The sequence below is a fragment of the Phalacrocorax aristotelis genome, chromosome 4, assembly GCF_949628215.1.
Source record: "Phalacrocorax aristotelis chromosome 4, bGulAri2.1, whole genome shotgun sequence".
Taxonomy (NCBI): domain Eukaryota; kingdom Metazoa; phylum Chordata; class Aves; order Suliformes; family Phalacrocoracidae; genus Phalacrocorax; species Phalacrocorax aristotelis.
In genome coordinates this window covers 8,555,531-8,575,456 of record NC_134279.1, presented here as the reverse complement: position 1 = coordinate 8,575,456, position 19,926 = coordinate 8,555,531, and the positions used below count along the sequence as shown (strand labels likewise).

The 19,926-nt window shown below is 40.7% G+C and overlaps 1 protein-coding gene across 1 annotated transcript in view; it reads right to left on the bottom strand.

The window, feature by feature from the left end:
• The window catches only part of FAT4 (FAT atypical cadherin 4), a 150,582-nt gene that overhangs the window by 38,267 nt on the left and 92,389 nt on the right, over window positions 1-19,926 (bottom strand). The window contains exon 7 of the mRNA XM_075090214.1: window positions 3,353-3,533. Coding sequence (XP_074946315.1) covers window positions 3,353-3,533 — 181 coding nt within the window. The remainder of the gene's footprint in view (window positions 1-3,352; window positions 3,534-19,926) is intronic.

Here is a 19,926-nt window from a genome sequence, read left to right as displayed (position 1 = left end):
AGAGCTGCGACGAGCATTGCTTCCTCAGAGAAGCCTGGTACAGCACAGCAGCAGCTTTTTTGAGGTACATGATTCTATAAAAGATTCAGAAGAAAACGGCTTTTATGAAAGCGAGTAACATTCCTGTCTTTACTTTTTTGAAATCAGAACAGGTTATGACAGAACTGATAACACAGGCCAGAAGCTTTACGTAGAGGATTGATAGCCAGCCTGTGTAATCAGCTGTGGCAACTTCTCCTGTTCAGTCATTAACCTCTACAGGCCGCCACGAGCATACTTTAATTGCTTAATTATGATATAACATGATGGCATACGTAATTATTCTCCAGCCATGGCAATGTGCATCTAGGGTGGAAAGAATGCGCACAAAGCCTAAAGCGCCACTGAAATCTCCCTAAATACCAGCAGCACGGGCAAACTTCATCTGTGATTTGCAATGTTTTAACCCCATGTGAGGTGTCGCAGAAGACAGGGACTTTCTCTTTTATCTTTCCACACAGATAGAATGGCTCAAGCTTTAGCATTGGAAAGGTGCTATGAAAACCTTGCTTTTTTTAAAAAAAAGAAGACAATAAAGACAAATTACACATGCCATAGGATATTCTGAGTTACATCTGAGTACAACTGCATGCAAACCACTGGACAATATAAGTGTGTCTCAGCACAGTTAAAAAAAATTCCAAACCGAAGCAAAAAAAAAGAAACAAAGCCCCCAAACTTTAGTGGTGACAACTAGCATAAAAGGAATTTGACTGAAGCGCTTAAAATCTGGCCTTTCAGCTAGTCTGTGCTGACCCCTCTTATCTATGCTATCTTTAACTCTATTCTGTATTTAACAGGACTGCTCGACCGTGGCCTTGCCATTAACAACCTCATCAGCCTCCTTTAATATCTTCACAGGTTATCACCAGGAATAAGAGAAAAAAAGTCAGCATGTACGGATGTGTAACAGTTTTGCAGAAGATTATCTACTTCTTGCGTGACACAGTCCATGTTTTGACTTAACATTAACATTTTAGCAGAGGATTTTACATACCGTCTTTGGAAACCAAAGGTCTGATTTGGAAACAGGCTCTAACAAGACTGAAAAGGAGTTCTGAGGGCTCAACACCTCTGACAAGATGACCTTATGTGCTCTGGTCCCTCTAGCTTTTGCCAGTTTTGTAATACCAGCCATATTTTAAGGTTTGCATTACTCTAAGTGCTGAATCTGGACAAAGTCTGTCCAAGAAAAACAAAGTATGTTCCTGAGTCTAAAAAGTGTAAAACAAAACCTGAAAACATTTTTTAAATAGCTACTTATGAAGGAAGAGAATATTTTTATCAACTATTCTACTATGAGGTACTGAGTGAATGACAAAGACTAATGGCCGAGATATTAAAGCAATTCAGCCACACTAAAGAAATCCGAGAGCGCCCTGATAATTTCTGATTATGGGATGCAATCATTAAAATTATTCATGCTTTGTATGGAATTCTTTTCTTCTAAAGGAGCTTGCCAGAAATAGTTTCTTAGAGTAAGAGTGAATAGAATTAAAAGCTTCATTGTTTCACAACTTAATAAACGGTAACTCTGGATGCTTTTCAAATATTTAAAGATGTCAGAACATAAAGTTTCTATTTTTGGCTTGTAGCTAGCTGGAAAGAAAATATCACAGCATATTATACACACTTGCTTTGCCATAACATAGTTCTGTTTTACTTTACTTCCTTTTTCTAAGAGAAGTGACAACCACAATGATATTCTTATTCTCTTTGAAGAGTGGGCTGAGGTGAACTAACAAAAGTAAATAAAGAAGCTACCTTTATATCCCGCTTTGCAAGTTTGGAAACAGAGGTACAGGTGTTTGTAGTCACAACAGCTAAATGTGATGAGATTACCTATGTGTCCTTCTAGTTAATAACCAAAATGAATACGCTTTGTATGCCATTAGCTTGTCACTGCCACTCAGCATCTTCATTACTCTTGTCTATGGAACTGAGAATGTACTGTTCAGCCCAGTGCCCAGTTAAGTTGCATGAACTGAGCTCTGCAAACCAGTTAGCTTTTAAAGCAAAAATGCCAAATTCTAACATTTTACTGGTTTTCCAAGCAGGATAAACTTTACGGCTCGCCTGGCGTAATTTGCATTCTAAACCAAAGACATTAACTGACAATAAATTTACCCAAGGAACATGTTGGCTTTCAGTGAAAATTGCTTACTACATGCGAAGGCGCGAATGCAGCGGCAGGGCAGGCAGTGGTTTCTGTCGACCGTTCAGCGGTCCGCAGCATCTCCCGTAACACGTGTGCTATTACCGTGTTGGGTGATATCGTACCTGCTTGGCTAGGTTATTATAAATGCATCCAAGTCTGTATAACCAGTCATCAAAACGGCAGTTAGGTTTGAAAAGCCATTTAAGGTTCAAAATAAGATAGCGAAGTCTTCCCCAAACATATGTAGGCTATCACCAAATTAACACTATCCACCAGTTTGGACATTTTTATGCAAAAATGTGATACTGATTTCTACATTTGCCTAGCTTAAAAGTTAAAGTTTAAAGATGACTACGGCTGCAAAATACATTCTGTACTTTTTTTGTAGTTTCATATGAAGTTTCAACGTAAGTGGAAAAAAATTTATTATTTAACTCTGCCCTAAAGTCAGCTTTTGTAGCAAACTTGAAAAGTACCTCCTCCTCTTCCACACCAAGCCCTTCCTGAAAGCTCCTTTGATTAATATTTAAGAAGTCTGCCACCCTCCAAGAACAATGATTTCTAGCTTCTTCAGGAATACATTTTAAAAGATTTTTATTACATCTATTAACGATATCCTTCATTACAAGGCCTCAACTCTCAAAGCTACGCTAAAAAGAAGGCAAAAGCCTTTCCAAAGGCTACACAAACCGATGGCAGTCAGTAATGATTATCATTAACAGCCTATATCGTATTTCTTTATGTAGAGAATGTATACAGAAGGACTGCAAGCTGAAGTGCTTAATCCATTTCTGATATTATCTGGAGTTTCAGGTGTTTCTTTGGTTTTCATTTTTTAAATTCATCTACCTCTACACTTATTGAGAAATATAAATCTAGCCTATTAACAGTTACACTCAGGTGCAAGTTAACCTCGCTTCCCTTTTGCTCAGCAAAAAACTAAAATAACACTGCAACTCTACTTGTCCGTAATATAACTCTAAAAGCCTATTAACAACAAAAAAAGCCAGATTTTCCAAAATAATTTAGCTACACACACAGAGCTGCCCTTTGGTGCCTTACCGCTTTATGGCATGTGGGTGATGGACACTGGGGAAAAAAGTCTTCAGGCAAGGTATGAGGCGGTATTACATAAAGCAACAGTAAACGACCTACCTAATAACAGCATTTGTAGAAGCATCAGCATCTGAGGAGTTTACAAGCAAAATATCTGTCCCCGTAGGTGCATCCTCCGGAACAGTGGCAGAATACACGTTAAAGGCGAACGTGGGAACATTGTCATTGACATCATCCACCGTGACAGCAATGGTTCCAGTGCCAGTGAGGGCAGGAGACCCTATGGGAAAGAGGGATACAAAATGCTAGAGGTTACAAAATGCCACCATGCTAATCTGAGGTCTGCCATCCCCGATTTAAAGCCTAGTGCTTAAGCATGTCACCGTTCACAGAGCAAGAAAGCCAATCCAACGTACAGGACAGGGTCGGATTTGTTCCAAAGGCATCTCAACATAAAGTACAAGTTGTGAAAGAAAAAAAAGGTTGTTATTTTTCTTGCTCCATCTAATTCCAGAAACACTTTGTAATACAAGCTCAGCGGAAAAAGATGGTCTTGGAATCACTCAGAAGCCTTCCTGTAACAATTAGGACCAATTTGAACATGTGGTTGACTTTCCTATTTCTCTAAGAGAAGGCGTTCAAAGGCGGCACACTGACAGCCCGGAAAACTCCAGCCCTCAATTTATTTATCCGCAGAACAAATAGAGCGGAAACAGTGGCAAACCCCAGCCTTCTGCGTGGCTTTTCCACTGCCGGTCGCACCCCTGACCTGGGAGACCGTCTCTGAGCGGGTGAGAAGGCTGCACAGTCTCCAGCCCCATTCAGACTCGATTTCTCTATAGAAGCAACCATCTCTAGCAGCAAATAATGCTCGCTTGGATGAGATATTGGCTTACGGGAAATCGGACTAGCTTATTCAACCTAGGGCTTTCATCTTCCTTGTTATTCTAATACTTAACTCTGGACAGCAGAAACGAGCGAGAAAGAGCATGTTTATTCATAAGCAACTTCTCAGTATTTATTCTCTTAAGCTTTTCCTTTGTCAAATCCAAAAAAAGAGAATGAAGAATTTTACAAGTTCATGTTAGTTTTGCTAGTCTATTACGCTTATGTTCAGCCAAGAATCAGCAAGACGTCTGCTAACCAAATTCTTCACTGAGGGTCCCTGAAAAAAATGGGATCATTCCTTTCTTTGAATATATAACAAAAAGTAGGAGAGAGTGACAGTGGAACATAAAACCCACGAGTTATGGCCCCTTTTACTCAAAAGACAAATGATGACCATGCCTGTTTTGTCCAAGATCGCACCGCTTTCCACTTCAATCTCAAACAGATACAACCATTCACCATTTGCTGGGCTGGGAAAACAGCGATGATAATGAAATGCTTTGGGCCAGAGACTGGTTCGAGTCCTTGCCTCAAGGCAAGCATATTACATGGAGCTGTCATTTGATGAAACACAGGCAGCCCCCATGTGACCGCCTTAGTCCTTCCATCCCAGCAGATGATCAGGTCGCTGCTACCCAAGGTTATTGCTGGACCTCAAACTTTGGGCTGGGAAGGAGGTGGGCTCTGCTCTTGGGTCTCATGTGGTCCTGGCAAGGGCTCCAGGCATTCAGCTCTCGTATAAAAGAAGAAATAACGACCCATTTTCCCACATGTTAACCCTTGGTGGCCGAAGTATCACCATGTTGCATCGCGGGAAGAGGCTGGGAGCAGCTTCTGCACGGGAAGGAGGTTTTTCACCGCGAACTACTTCAAAGTAACTTGGCTTAAGGCACAAACAGACTGAACGAAAGAGCTTCCCATTGAAAGGCGCTATAAATCTTGCAAGGCTGACTTTGAAGCCTGTTGATCGGACGGGCCGGATCATGACACCGGAGGAAGAAGGTGCAAGCCAAAGAGTATAGGTTTCACGCCACGGCTGCGCACAATGGAGGCCTTTCTCTGCTCTAGTCTGAGGTAATTCATTTTGCCAATTAATATACTTTCAGCCAGGAAGGTTACATTAAGGCAATAAGTCTGACTCATTTTTTACCCTTTCCCCCTCTCCTCCCCGATTTTGTCATTTAGCCAAACTCTTATAGATAGAAAAGACTGCAAAAGCATTCTTGATTGCTGAAATATTGCCCACGGAGTGTTTATTATTACTGCATTAAATGAAACAGAGTCCTCAGCGGTGTTTGCTGCATGTGTCATCAAGCTCTAGCCTTCCAAACACATTTAATCGACATTCATCTCGCAGCTAATGAAATGAAAAGTTGAAAGTTGTTAAGTTTCACAGGTGATTAAACCATTTATACATAATTCAGAAATTAAATCTTGGGTAAGTCACATTCAAAGAGCATCAGTAATGCAATTCAGTCTGGAAAGGAAAGCTAACTTGCAGCTAAAACCTGACAGTCATTGTTGTAAATGTATTTGCTAACACAAAGAGCCGACGCCGGAAAATTCACACTGTTGGTTTATTCACAAAAATGAACCGCAGCAGCAGCTCCTCCAAACCGCGCCTTCGGAGGCAACCCGGCGCTGGGGCAATGGGACTAGCTCCAGCACAGCTCTGCAGGCTGGCCCTGTCCTGGCTGGGGGCACCAAGCTCGGGCACGGTGCCACGCTAGCTACGCTCACGGGGCTGGTGAAGAGAGGAGAATGGGAAGAACGCGTTCACGTCTGCTGGCAAAGCACCGCCTGGGCAGCAAAAGGCTGCAGTGGGCTTCTTCGTTCTCCTACATGGCCATCAAATCTTCAGCCACATAATGGAAATGGTCAAAAGGGACGCCAGATGTAATGGGCTGGGGATATTCTCCTGCTCAGGGCTACACTGACAGCAGCAGCTTTTGACTCAGCCATTTGACCCCAAGCAGCCCCGGCTCCCTCCCCTCTCTGGGGAATCTGAATTTGCAGGGTACCAAACAAACGCTCCAAGGGTCAAACCCCAGCCCTCTCCTCAGCCCCCTGCATATCCCATGCCGTTATTCTCCCATTCCACTTCCCCACTGGATGCGCCTGCAAGGCACTGTACAGTGCAGTGTGGACATACTTATATTAGCCTCAGAGACATGAACAAACCAGCCAAGGTTGAGCACCATAGTAATAAAATTAGCTAGGGTAACATAAGTTACCCAGATCTCATTCAGTGCTAGCCTGTGGCTGCCTTGTGCTCACAGAAACATCCCAGAAGTCCAATATTAATTCAGCTGTTTGTAACATCCCAAGTCACTGCTCTTCAGTTCAAAACCCAAAATCTTTCTCATTTTACTTAGATGGAAAAACTCACGCATCTGCATTGGTTTCCTGTCTACGTAGTTATCCAAATATGTTTTTTTCCTTTAAGTAAAACATCACGTCCACAAATTTACTCTTTTATTCTATTATACTGAAAGATAAAGTTGCAATTTCAGAGTCCTCAAAGCTTTTATTCACTTGAAATTAAATGACTAGCTCACATTTCTGCAGTTACTGAGAAATATAAGAAGAGGAAATTACAAATGAAGTAATTTTCTATGGAAAAGAAATAGCTTGGGGCCAAATTCTACCGTCCTTAGTGAACTTTCAGTGAAAGTTGTGCTTGTATAAGGACCACAGAATTTGGCCCCTGGTAATAAGTAGGTTTCCTGAAATGTACATGTCATATTTGTGGTGAGAGAAGTAGTTTCCATGGTCAGGCTGAGTTCCCAGATTTCTTAGTTTTGCTTCGATAGCAAATCTTTCCCAATTCAGTTATTTTTATAATGCTAGAGCATCACCCCTTTTTTCTTCTTACTGCACTTAATATTTTGCATAAATAAGTGTAGCAAATTTTGCGTAAATTCTGAAATATTAGCCAAACACTCAAGATGCCCCCAAATAATAAACGAGACATGTTACAACCTATATAAAATTGCTCTACACACCCACACAAGCCTCCGAGTACTCCTCCAAACAGCCCCGAGGGCTAGAGTCACAAAGAAACACACACTTTTCCCTTAGTGAACTTGCACTACAATTTCTACCAATTTTTCATAACAATCTGAACTATTTTTCAGCAGAAGCAGCAACTATTTCTTTGTCAGACACCTCTTATTTAGAGCATTTCTTTACTGCTATACTACTACTAGGGTTTGGGTTTTTTTTTTCAATTTTTCAAATCCCGAAATACCATGTCTCTCAGAGGCTTAGGATACCCATGTTGAAAAAAGTTTTCTAGAAAGGTAGAGGAATGAAAGAACGATCAAATGATTAATAACTGGAAAACATAAAATTAACTATGTGAACTAAATGGGAGAGATTGGATTGACTGTTCAGTGAGTATCAAATCTTTAAAACTTAAAAGACGATGACATTAATATATTATTATTATTTATTATTTGATTATTATTATCCTTATTTTGAATTTCCCATCTCTGCATGCTGTGGTCTGTTTCTGTGAACAGAACAGTTTATCTTCTAGCTGACAGCTGTACATATACATTAAGCAGACAGTCCCACAAACGTCCACACATCATTGTTGAAATAAAGATTAACCTGGGATAGTGTTAAAATAGTAACTCTGAGTTCAGGAAGAAAATTGCTTCCCACGGATGTTCTTCCAAAAATTTAAGCTTTTTGCTTACATCTGCAAGTAAACATGTGTCTGGGGACGAAGAGAAGGAGCAGACCTTGGGAGCCCACTCCTAGGAGGCCCGCGGCGGAGGATGAGTTACAGGGGGAGGATACAAGAGGCCACCTCGGGCTTGGCCAGCCCTGGGCTGTGGTCCCTCTGCCCACACAGGACATTTGAGGAGGTGACATGAAGAAACAGGCGTGGGGGACTGTGGGGTGGGCAGGTGACAGCATGGGGGCAGGACTTCTCTTCCCCCAGCAAGGCGGGACTGGCAAAGATCCACCAGCTGGTCTTCCACTCCACTCACCGCCGCTTGTTTGCAGCTGATTGCCACAAAAATATGATGATATTGGAAATGTGCCAGCTTAGAAGCCATAGTGAGCCCTCTCAACCTTTTGCTCACCCCACCCAGGAGAAGGGGGATGAAAAATATTGGCTACGTGCACCAATGCAAGTAGAAAAAAGGAAGCTAAGTGCACAAAGGTGACGGGAGAAATGTCATTTAACCTGACCACTTCTGCTTCCCAAATGCAGGATAACCAGCAAAGAGAGGACAATGCACATTTCCGGGTGAAGTCATCATGAGTCACTTATTCCCCCAATTTGTGCTAATGCTCACAAGCCATGAAGTCATCCAAAAGGGGTGCACCTAAAGACTGCTGTCGCTTCTGCCTTGGCCTGCTCATGCACCCTTCGAAGGGAGCGCCACCCGCTGTCTTCAGCCACCCTTGTCCTGGGGAACAGGGAAGGCAAACTCTCTCAGCTCCCTGTAATCCCCAAATGCATGGCACCGTTCAGCTCTCCCCACCATAGCTGGACACCAGCACGAGTGAGGAATGGTCGGAGTACTTAGTGGACTGGAGCCGTAAAAGAACACAGTTGAAGGAAACTCGCAAAGCCATTTACAATCTTCAAGAAAACTCAGGAAAAGATGATGCTATTGGAAATTATCTCGGCTGTGTGGTACTGTATGGCTCACAGTAAAAATTAGAAATAGGAGAACGCGTTCATCACATTATCCACATATTGTTTGAAGCTTTAATGGCCTCTGGGTCCTGTCTGTGGCATGGTTAGGCAGGGCAGATAGTAAAACTATCACTCCTTTCAGAAAGCAGGAACTCAAAGTTTTTGCCAGCATTAAAATATCAAAATTAAGTGCTAGAAAACTAATAATAAACTTCAGCAAAAAAATCTACAGATACATTTATCTAAAATAATATAAAAAAGGATTAGACTTAAATAAAATGAATCTAAATGACTAATCAAAACTCATACTGCAGGCAGTTTACCATGTTTTGTGATAAATTAAACACATCATTATCCTGAAAATTGGAAAGCGATTTAACAGAAAAGGAATTTTTGCTTCACTGAAACGTGTTGCTTTGCAACAAAGCGGATTTCACTTCTCCAGTCAAACACTCAGTGAATGAGTCCCAGGACTGGAAGTTGTACGTGTTATTACAGAGCATTAACTTTTTCACTCAAGTAAACAGGGCCTTTCTCACAGTGAAGCGACCAATCTTTTTAAATGCATTTAAATGCAGACAGAGTGTGCTGAGCCTCACACAACTAGTGAGTTTTAAAATAAATATGGAGCTAAAGTAAGGCCAAATGCAACTAGCTTGCATTACGCTTTGAATTTCTAGTGCACATGAAGCTTGGTTTGAAACATGGATGACCTTAAATTAATTTATTTACCAGGAACAGAAAAGAAAGTGCTTATGCGAAAAGAGAAAAATAAGTAGTTCGTTTTACAAGATTGCACCGCAAATATTTGTCCTGGCTGGAAATGTTGATTTTGTTTTATTTTCCTCTTACTCAATTTTTTTCACTACAGGCTTCCATACTAAGTCTTAAAAAACTGGTGAACCTGGTATATTTTGAGACAAAGGCTGAAATAAGCAGTTAATAAATGAACATAATAAAAAAGCTTAGAAGCTAGCCCTACTCTCATTCAGTTCAGCAGGTGACTGGTGAATGAGACCATGATGGAACCCAGATTTTCCAGATTTCTGAGTGTGTCAAACCTGAGTTTTTCTCACAGTTAGGTACAAAGCAGTAGTTGTTCCCAAAGCCTGTTTAACAGAACTCGTACTTGGACAAACAAGGGAACTGTTGGGATAGATCTGCACTTGTGCGAGGACTATCCGACAACAAAAAGACTTTTCTGTACTGCATCAGATATAGAAACATAAGCCATCAAAAGTAAACTAAGAAATGGCTAGACGGAGTCCAGCCTCATTCAAGCAATGACACGTCCAGCCACGCTTAGGCTGATGCACGCGCACAAACACACATACTCGCACACGTTTTGACAGTGCAAAGGAAATCCTTGTCCCAAATAGTGATGCAAGATGGGATCTCTCATCTGGTTTTATCCACGTGATTTTTCAATTTGGGTAGTTTCCTATCAAAATTCCGGCTGACTGCATCCTACGAATTCACTAAGCTTGCAGCTTCACAACAGGAGCAACATTACATTGCAATACATTTAATATGTTGTTGAAAGGATGAGACTTGCACACACAGAGACAGTTTTATGTCCCCTGGTGTATACTGACATTTCCCTAACCCTGTTCTCTACCTTTGATCTGCTCATTGGAACAAGTTACCCGCAGCTGCTTACCCAGAGAGGTTAAAAAAAAAAAAAGCTGTGGCACTATTACAGAGCTCGACCTACTGGAACACAGACTGAGAACACCACACATGCAATAAAGCAATCGTATAGTATATATTTAGCACAACTTCACGTTGTTCCATGTAAAAATCTCTTTCTACACATGCACGTTACCATAAAGTTATCACTTACACATCTGAAAAAATGCTAGGAAATATATTCCTCCAGTTTAGCATTTTTCCCATTGCTGCTTTTGTTTAACAAATTTCAAAACATAGGAAGGAAAGGCTGAAAGAGTCCTGCTCCAGCGCCCACAGGGTAAGCTGGATACAGGGCTGCTGACACGAGCAGATGCCAGTTAGCGACTTGGGGCTGTCAGGTTTTGTTCTCCTTCTACGAAAGGCACAAGCATTAATCCCATGTGCCATAAACCCCTTGACATACACTTGTAATCTATTAACATCGAAGATATAGGTCACTGGAGACATTGCTCAGAAAAGACACAAGTATCGCAGGTTCCTTAGCCAGAACTGCCCTTAATCTCAGAGCAAGAAGTCGCCTTCTTCCACAAAAAGGTTGGACTAGATGATCCCTGAGGTCCCTTCCAACCTGGGATTCTGGGATTCTGTGAAACGCGTTTCAGAAAATGAATCTTTAAGGAAAATTCTTCGCAGCTGAATATAATGCTCATAACAAAACCTGGCGAGTGACTGGTTGTAAGGGTGCATCTCCCTGTGACCACACTGCCGGCGCTACTGGGGGGGGGTAAGCATGACTGTGACCACGTGCACCATCAAAGCCTCTGGTGACCAAAGTACGATTGAAGAAAATGGAACCGCAACTTAAAAGAAAGGCAGAGACATTTAAAAAAATATTTTCTTAAAACCACCAAATTACTTCTCCTTGTTATAAGTTATTGCTGTAAACAGAAAAAAATAGAGAAGCTGGCTCCTGCAGGCACTGCTGACTAAGGCAATTTTTGACTGCTTGTGACTCCTGAATATCCCACAGCGAAATTCCTGTAATGCATGATTTTGAATTATGCTTTAAAAACACCCTGTATAAATATTGAAGATTAACCAGCAGGATAAGTGTTCAGACCATATGTGCACGTTTTACTTGTTTTATCCTTGCAATTAAGGCTTCCTGAAATTGTAGCTTTGTATTTAAGAATGAGCTAGCAGACTTTCAATTCATAAGGTGTAACGTTTAATTTCAAAAATACTTTAAGATCACCAAGACTGGAAAAATCTTAGCATAATGACTACTCTAGTTATCTTATTCTTCTGCAAAACAGATTACATTCAGTGAACTCCTTAGCACATTTGGAGCAGAACTGCACATAAGAGTGATGTAAGCAGGACAGCAATAATTTTCAATTAATTTTCATTTAAAACTTCCAATCTAATCACAGCAAGTTGGACGGATGAAGAAATAAGAGAGGAAGTGTAACAGCCTGAAAATGCACAAACCGAAAATTCTTTCTCCCTTTACATTTTCAATCATCTACTAAATCCTGCGTATTAAGCATCATATTCTAGTTTGTTTTCCAGTTTAAATAAATGTACCTGAAACTTTTTTCAAAGAGATATACCCATTTTTTCCCCTGAAACTCACACCAAGAAATTAAGAAATAATAGTAAAGCCAAAAAACACCCCCAAAACCCCACCAAAACCCTCAAAAAAACCCCCAAAAGCCAAAAAAAAGTGTCAGGACAACAGCGAAGACAGCTTAAAGATCTGGCAGTCACATTCTCATTCATTTGGATCAGTATTGCACAACGTTTTTCTGTACCATGGCAAAATTAAATGCAAAGTGAATTGCTCTGGCATATTTCATATGTTCAATTCTCACTTTTCCATGGCTCCCTCTCTATATGTTCACAGCAAGCTGTTCACTGGCAACGGTGCCTAACTGGCTGCCCAATTCAATAAAGCTGTACAGCAATGGTGGTAGGGCTGAGAGAAGGAGATCTTAAGACCGTGCATGTGAGATGAGACTGAGGGTCAGGACAATAACTGGCTTGTTTAATGAGCTTCACGCTAATTTGAGCAGGCCCCTAAAGTGACATCAATCCCGTTCATATTTGCTACATGTTATGGTAAGCGCCCACAAGCCTTTTGTGAACATGGGGGTGACATTCAAGAAATTAACTCAAGATATAATTGCACAGCTTGAGAAAACAATGGTATTTCATCCAAAGCAAGAAAGGATTTTTTCCCAAGTGTGTGATGAAAATTTCCATCCCAGCATGGATGGAAATAAAGGAGAAAAAATATCGCTACCGAGCAGATAAGGTACTTGAAAAAGAGCGGTAAGAACTTCTTTGAACTGTATCTTCCCTACAGTACATAGTGCAGTTGATCTCAGCTTGCCATAGATCAATACTTTTATAATTTATGACTGAAAATATTTCAACCTTCGATCAAATAAGCCTGTGATCCTGCATTACGATGATGCTAGTTGCTTTTTATTAGATTAACCCTTTTAGAAGAAGCACAAATCAGCTTTTACAGTTCATGGCACACACATCCCTGGCAAAGTGGGTGTTTGTACCCCTTTATTTCTATTTTTTTCCTTTGATATTTTTACAAGGTTCTTGTAAGAAACTCTGGATAATGAGAAACAACACTGAATTGCTGAATATCCCGTTTACCTCATCAGTGATAGCTTGAGAGAATAAGAAATACCATCACCTACACTCAGTCTTTTTAGGTGGCATAAAATTATGTTCCTTGAAGGAGGCAACAACAATTCTCACCAACATTTACGACTAACCAAAAATGCTTAATAAATAATGATGTTTCTACCAGTAGCCTGGATTTCTTTTACTTATGAGGAATGCAAAGAGGCAAGAGATTTAGGTACCTAATAAAACTTGATGTTTTCAACTATAATTCCAAGAATGTCTTGGAAGAGGGACTAAAACTTTTGGCTGTGTTTCTACATCTTATCTTATGCTTTCCTAGACTCTAGAAGAGAAGTACATTAACCTCATTAGGATTCTGCTTGCCTGTTTAAAAAAAAAAAAAACCAAACAGCCAACTAAACAAATATAGGATTTGCATCCATACTGAGGTAGAACCTATGGAGCTCTCCTCAACACCCCTTGGGCCTGAATAACATTACTATATTTTTGTGCGGATAGTCTGCGGGTTTTTATACTTCAAAGCACAAACATGCACACACCGTGCTTGACGCCCCCCCATGGCAGTTCTGCCATAGCTGGCTCTCTTCCAGCACCCCAATTTCTGAACCTTCTTGCCTCTGTCTCCGTCAATGCAAAATCTCTGAAGACCTGTTTCTAAAGACTAATACTTCTAAAGGCTATAGTTTAGTAACTGGTCGATTTTATATATACATTAATAACAGCAAATTAGAAGATCTTACATTATTTAAAATAATTTTCCTTGTTTTTCTTTTGTTGAATGCAGTGAAATGGAGAACAGCTCACCCAACAAACCTCAGCCAGAAGTTTATCCCATCCTAAATAAGCCCATCAGTTACTTGCTGGATTCTCCATGATCCCAACAGAGAGCAGAAAAGGAATTACAAATGTGAGAAATGTTTAAATGGAGGGGTGTGCACTTAAATTAAGCCCTTGTAGAAAAGTCCACAAGTACCTCTAAACTATAGAGAATAACCACCTTTAGCACGTGTTTCTAACTTTGATTGCCTTGTCCAAATAACATCCACCATCAGTTTGAGTTTGTTTCAAAGCTGAAGTTCTGTCCATGATTTTAACCTGAGTGAAAAACTAACTTGTGTTGTTTTCACAGATATTTCAGCTCGCACTGACCAGCCTGAGCCCTTTGCCAGCCTGAATATATGTCTCTGCTGCACCCCACCCCAGAGAACGTAAATGCTTGGATCTAGCTCAGGGGACCTCGCTGAACTATTTGGAAAACAGTGATCTAATAATGAAGGTTTAACTCCAAATATAAAACTAAATCCCTCAAAATGGTATTCTGGGGCTGGACTGTGCATCTCATGGGGCCGTCCTCTGAAGGGATGGGCTAATGCCCTCATCTACTTTGGGGAGTAAATGCGTCACATCATATAGACACGGATATGCTGTCTTCCCTGACAATTACTCTCCAGGGGACATCAGACTGGCTTTGCTATAAACATGCTTCCTAAATAGCTTTTTGAGCTTTTGTCTTCTAGAGAAAAATTAAAAAGTGCTAACAGTTTCTAGGCTCTGTGAAAGGGTAAGGTCCCGCTATTAGCTTCCCACAACTACAAGAATCCTCTCTCAATTCTCTTCTCGACTGCTTTTAGATGATGGTAAGACAAAATGAACTCTATGAACTCACTGATGAGTCTGTCACCATTTCAGTTCTCCCACTGTGTGATTTAGAAATAAATTAAAAGAATTATGCAAAACTGCTAAAACGACACTTTTAGTACCAGTATTAAAAAAGCAAAAATAATAAAACTAGTATAATAGTAAATCAGTAAAACTAGACTCAAGTAGACAGCATTGACATGGGGAAGAGCTTGCATAAGGGCAAGGAAATAAATGGAACTGGGACAGAAACCAATATTCATTTTGAAACAGCTGTGGCATAAACCAAGGCCATAAAAGAGAGCAATCATTACATAAACTGCAAAGCACCAAGGTAAGCACACATCAGCGTCATTTAGCGCACCGAAGCCTGAAGTGATGTTTATGTTTAGACATAGCAGAGAAAGCTTGGAAAACAGGACATTTCTAACCAAAATTTGTGAGTTGCTTGTTTGTTTTGACAGCATCAAGATTTAAAAGTAGCCAAATTTCTTTTAAAAACACAACTCATTCTTTTAAGGCAACATCTTTTCACACTTTAGACTGACTGTTAAGTAGAAATACAGTGTGTGCTAAGGAAACAGGATGAGTATAAATGTCTTTAAGCCCAGCAACCTTAACAACATTAACGTTAACAACGTTAACCCTCAAGACTCTTTCTTACCATTACTAGAAAATACAGTCGCCCTTTACTTGTCACCCGAAACAGTAAAATATCTTAAAATGTGTTAAAACCCAATACAACTACGCTGCCAGATTTCATCTGATTTTAGGATTGAAGGGAACCAAAGTCCTATCCCAAAAGAGGATTCCTGAGGAGGCTATAACCCCTCTGCTTGGATGCCCTCCTGCATTCTTGAAGGAAAGAATGCATAAGTTGGGGACCAGCATTTTCTAAAGAAAAAACATATGGTTGTTTTTTTATAGAGGCCAGGGATGTATACAAAGAACAGCTAACTAAATATAATAATCAGTCCACTGATTAATTTCTTGCGGAACTATTTATCTAAATCGGTAAATAGATTATTAAAAAAATAAAATTAAAACCCAGAGGAACACAGCTTCTAATTAGAAACTTCACTTTTTGCTTTTGGTTTTATTGTGGCAATGTGCCATTCTGACCAACCAACGCAAGAGATAGTGGTTGCAGTTTATTTAAACAGTAGTCCTGGGCAGCTAGCAGGTTTCCAGATGTGTTACTCAACATCCCTGCAACCAATAAATAAAAGGAGGAGGACTGCTGGAATGCTAACTTTCTCTCCAGAAAATTGCTCAAAGAGTTAAAGACAGGGATGATAAAAGCAGCTGCACCAGTTCTTGTCATGGTGCCAGAACTGAATGTTTATACAGCGCTGCGTCCCCACCAGATGGGGTGAAAAAAAAATTTTGAATGTCTCTTTTCCCAACCATTTTGCCATGAAGAAGGGTATAGCGAAGCAAAACAAATGATTTATGTGGTAGAAACAGACCCATAAAGACACATTCAAATAGTTACATGTAGGTTTCTTGGCCTTTATGTTAGCAGACGTTTTGGGGAACCATCTGCAATCTAAACACTATCATGTTATTCCACAGTCCATCATTTTGCCTGTCATTATATTTATAGTTCACTCACTCTGGTCTTACAGCTTGTGCTGCAAGAGGGGCTCTAAATTGGGATGAGTAAACTTTGGAGTTGAATTATGTTTTATTTCTCAGTCTAAGCCACAGGTGTACAGCTCTGGAAGATGCCGAACGTTCCTAGTGATGGATGCTTTGCGTGTCTTTGTAAACCCCCACTGCCTAGAGTGGCAGTCTAGTACCCGAGACCCAGCAGAAGTTAGAGCAGAGTGAAGTGCAGAAGTGAGGGAAGAGTGATGATAAAACAAGGTTGAAATCAAGAAACTTGGTGCAGACTGGGCATGAAGCAGGCTGCATAGCCACAGATCACTGAACCAAGAGGGAAGGAAGACTCTCTGCCGACCCAAGATCTACCCTGAGGATCAGGTGGAGGATTAGCAGGCAAGGCCAAGGGCTAGCTGGGCCAGAGCCAGGACGATGCATATATCATGACTGACTTCTCTGGGCCTGAGGGGAGCCCTTGCTTGGGAAAGCATTTTTTCCACAACTGCCTGAATTTCCATCGCTAGTGCATGTGGTCCCACCAGCGGTCCCTGCCTGACCTCCCCAGCATGCTTATGAGCTGCTCAACTCAATAACAACCCTTCTCATGCGCCCAGGACTGAGATCTGGGCTCTGGAAGAGCATGTCTGCCCGGCATGACGAGGTAGAGAGATTTCTGAGCCAGCACGGGCACTGCATGCCATGCAGCTCTGCCGGCTCAACGCTATGCGGTCTGCTGCTTCGCGATGTCCCAATCCGTCACCCGCTACAGACTCAGTATGTGCAGCCAATCAATGCTATAAATCCCATAAGGTACTGAGGGTGAAATAACAGCCATTACAAAAGCATCTGCCCCTTCCAAGGCCACTGATTGTTTTCCGTACATTGGACTGACGCCTCCAGATAAAAATAATGAAAAATTAAAAATCCTCCTTCTCCCATCAACTTCCCCATACACAGGCTAGGGTAACACTATAAGAACCACAGTCGCAAGTTGATGAAGTGATATTAAACATAAGAAAAATAAGAAATCCTTGGTTATGTATAGGGAGATCAGGAAGACAGCCAAAACCAAATTGAAAATTCATCAGTTCTTATGTCTAAAGGTGCTTTTAAATACGTGTTGTGTTTGCTCCCTAGAGAGAAAGGGGAGAGTTGACATAGACTTCTACAGGAGGAAGATATTGTCCTTCAGTGTTTTAAACCAGTCAGAGTAGCCTATAAAAACTGAGATGCAGATCCTAAGAAAAATGGGAAGTGGGTTGGACAGACAGAATTTTGCCCTTCATGTGCTACCCAGACAGTTCCAGAGTTGACTCCATCTGGATGTCTACCATGATTTTTATCTATAAAAAAACCACAACCCTAAATGAGATGCACCATATATGGTGAGACTGTTGCTTGGGCTGCTAAAGACAATATGAAAGACTGTTTATTACAGATAATAAAAGCCAAACTTGAAGTGCAAAGTATAATAACTTTCCCTTGATTTATTGTCAAAGATAATATGATGTGGATAATTTCAGACAAGTCTGCTTTCTTCAACATTTTGGCAGGCACTGCTTTCCTACAGAGGAGCACTACCTGTTTTGCCTGTGTGTTTCTCGTTGAATTGTCTCTACGCAAAATCCTTCTTTCTCAGCATTATCAAACAAACACAAACTAAGACACTCCAAAGAAATAGTTACATTAGGCAAAGAGCTGGACATGCCCGTGAGAGCTTCTTTTATAAACCTCTAGTAGCTGCTCAAGAACATAATGCTCAAAAAACTTTTCTTATCCATTTCAAGATTGTGTCGTTGCCGTCTTTCCGCTCGTACAGCCAGAACTACCTAATTTAACGAAGCAGGCACCAACTACCAAAGGTCAATGCGTTACCACCTGGATATCCATCACATACCCATACTGGTAGCTTTTGTACTGTTTTGTATATTTTAAAGTAATAACATTCTTCTGATAAGCTGCAACTCTTGTAGGAAGGCTTCCTCCCACATAATATTTTTCTAACTCAGCTGCCAAATGTCTACAGAAGTACTTGTGCAGTCTATGGACGATAATGTAATTCATAGTAATATAAAATTTGAGACGCAGCTCAACAGAAATCCCAGAGTCTGTAACTTGGTCCGTTTGTTGCATGTTATTGTGACAAACATGACTTTTTAAGAGGTCTCCAATGAATTATGACAGAGTGTTCTTTACCATCTAGACTGCTTGAACTTGGTATGACTAATTCAAACAAAACAGGAATGCCCTAGAATTTCTTAAAGTACTTTCAATATGTTACGTACTTAAGTGTCCATTACGACTAAGGTCCACATCCTGCTTCCACAAAATTAAGTGAAGTTTTGGCATTGACTTCTACAGAAGCTGAGCATTTTCCCGTGATCTTTTAGTTTTGATAAATCATGACTAGCATAGTTTTAAATGTATTCTTTGATGGCAGGAATTTAGAGCAAGTTTCCAGTCTAATCAGAAGATATTATCTAACATTATGCACAAGGCTGGTTGAAAACTATACCAAATCACACTAACCGTGGGTTAGTCAGATTTTAAACTTAAACACAGTAGAACAGTTAAATTTAGCTTGAAGTTAGTACTGGACATCTGCTTCTGCACACTTGCTAGAACCTTTTAACACTGATAGGAGGGAATATTAACTTGTGAGTTACCTTTATGAGAACACATAACAAAATTAAAGCAAACAAACCAACCACCTTCAAACAGTGTGTAATCAGCACGACACCTATATGTTTAAACACAGAAACTAATTAAACCTGCTGCTATTCTTGTCAGCCACTTACGGCAAAGGCCCCATGTATTAACGTCTCCCCCGGATTATCTGAAACTCGGACATCTCCCAACACAAATTAACATTTCCATTTGGAATGGTTGGGTATATCTCCTGGATTTGTTGTTTTTTAGGAACCAGAGTCTAGGAAAAGATCGTGCTCTTGTCAAACTTTTGGCTTATACGTGGTGCTAGGCATGGGGAACAACTAACTTCTTGCTCCTCTCCTTTTTCCAGGAAGGACAATAATTGTTGGCTGTGTGACACCCCTTATCAGTTCAGACTTAGGCTATTTTGTATGTAGAGCTAATAAGCTCTGTACAGTCCTAGCTGACTCCTGCCAACTTGGACTGGGAGAGTAAACAGACATCAAGGATCTGCTTTCCCTTACACATTCAGCCTCAGCTTCTGCAGGAACATAAGCCCGTTCAAGCCCAAGCAAGTCCAAGTCACAAATGAGCAGTTTCCAGCTATAGAGTAATGGAAAGCCAGTGTAAAAAAATACAAAGCATACAGTATCTCTAGCCAAAGTACAAGACAAATGATACGTCAAGTCCTAAAATTGTTTCACAGCTTCAGCTGTGCTCAGTCTGTGACATACCTGAGCACTGCTGCAATAGGAAAATATAAGCCATAGATATTGTCACTGACACAAGATACTGCACACAAAATGGCAGACAACAAAATTGTATCCACTTGTCAACAAGCTGGGTTTGCTTCTATTTTTATTATTAGACAGCAAGAACAATTCTGCAGTAAATTAAATCCATCAGACCGTGGGGGACCGGAGATCAG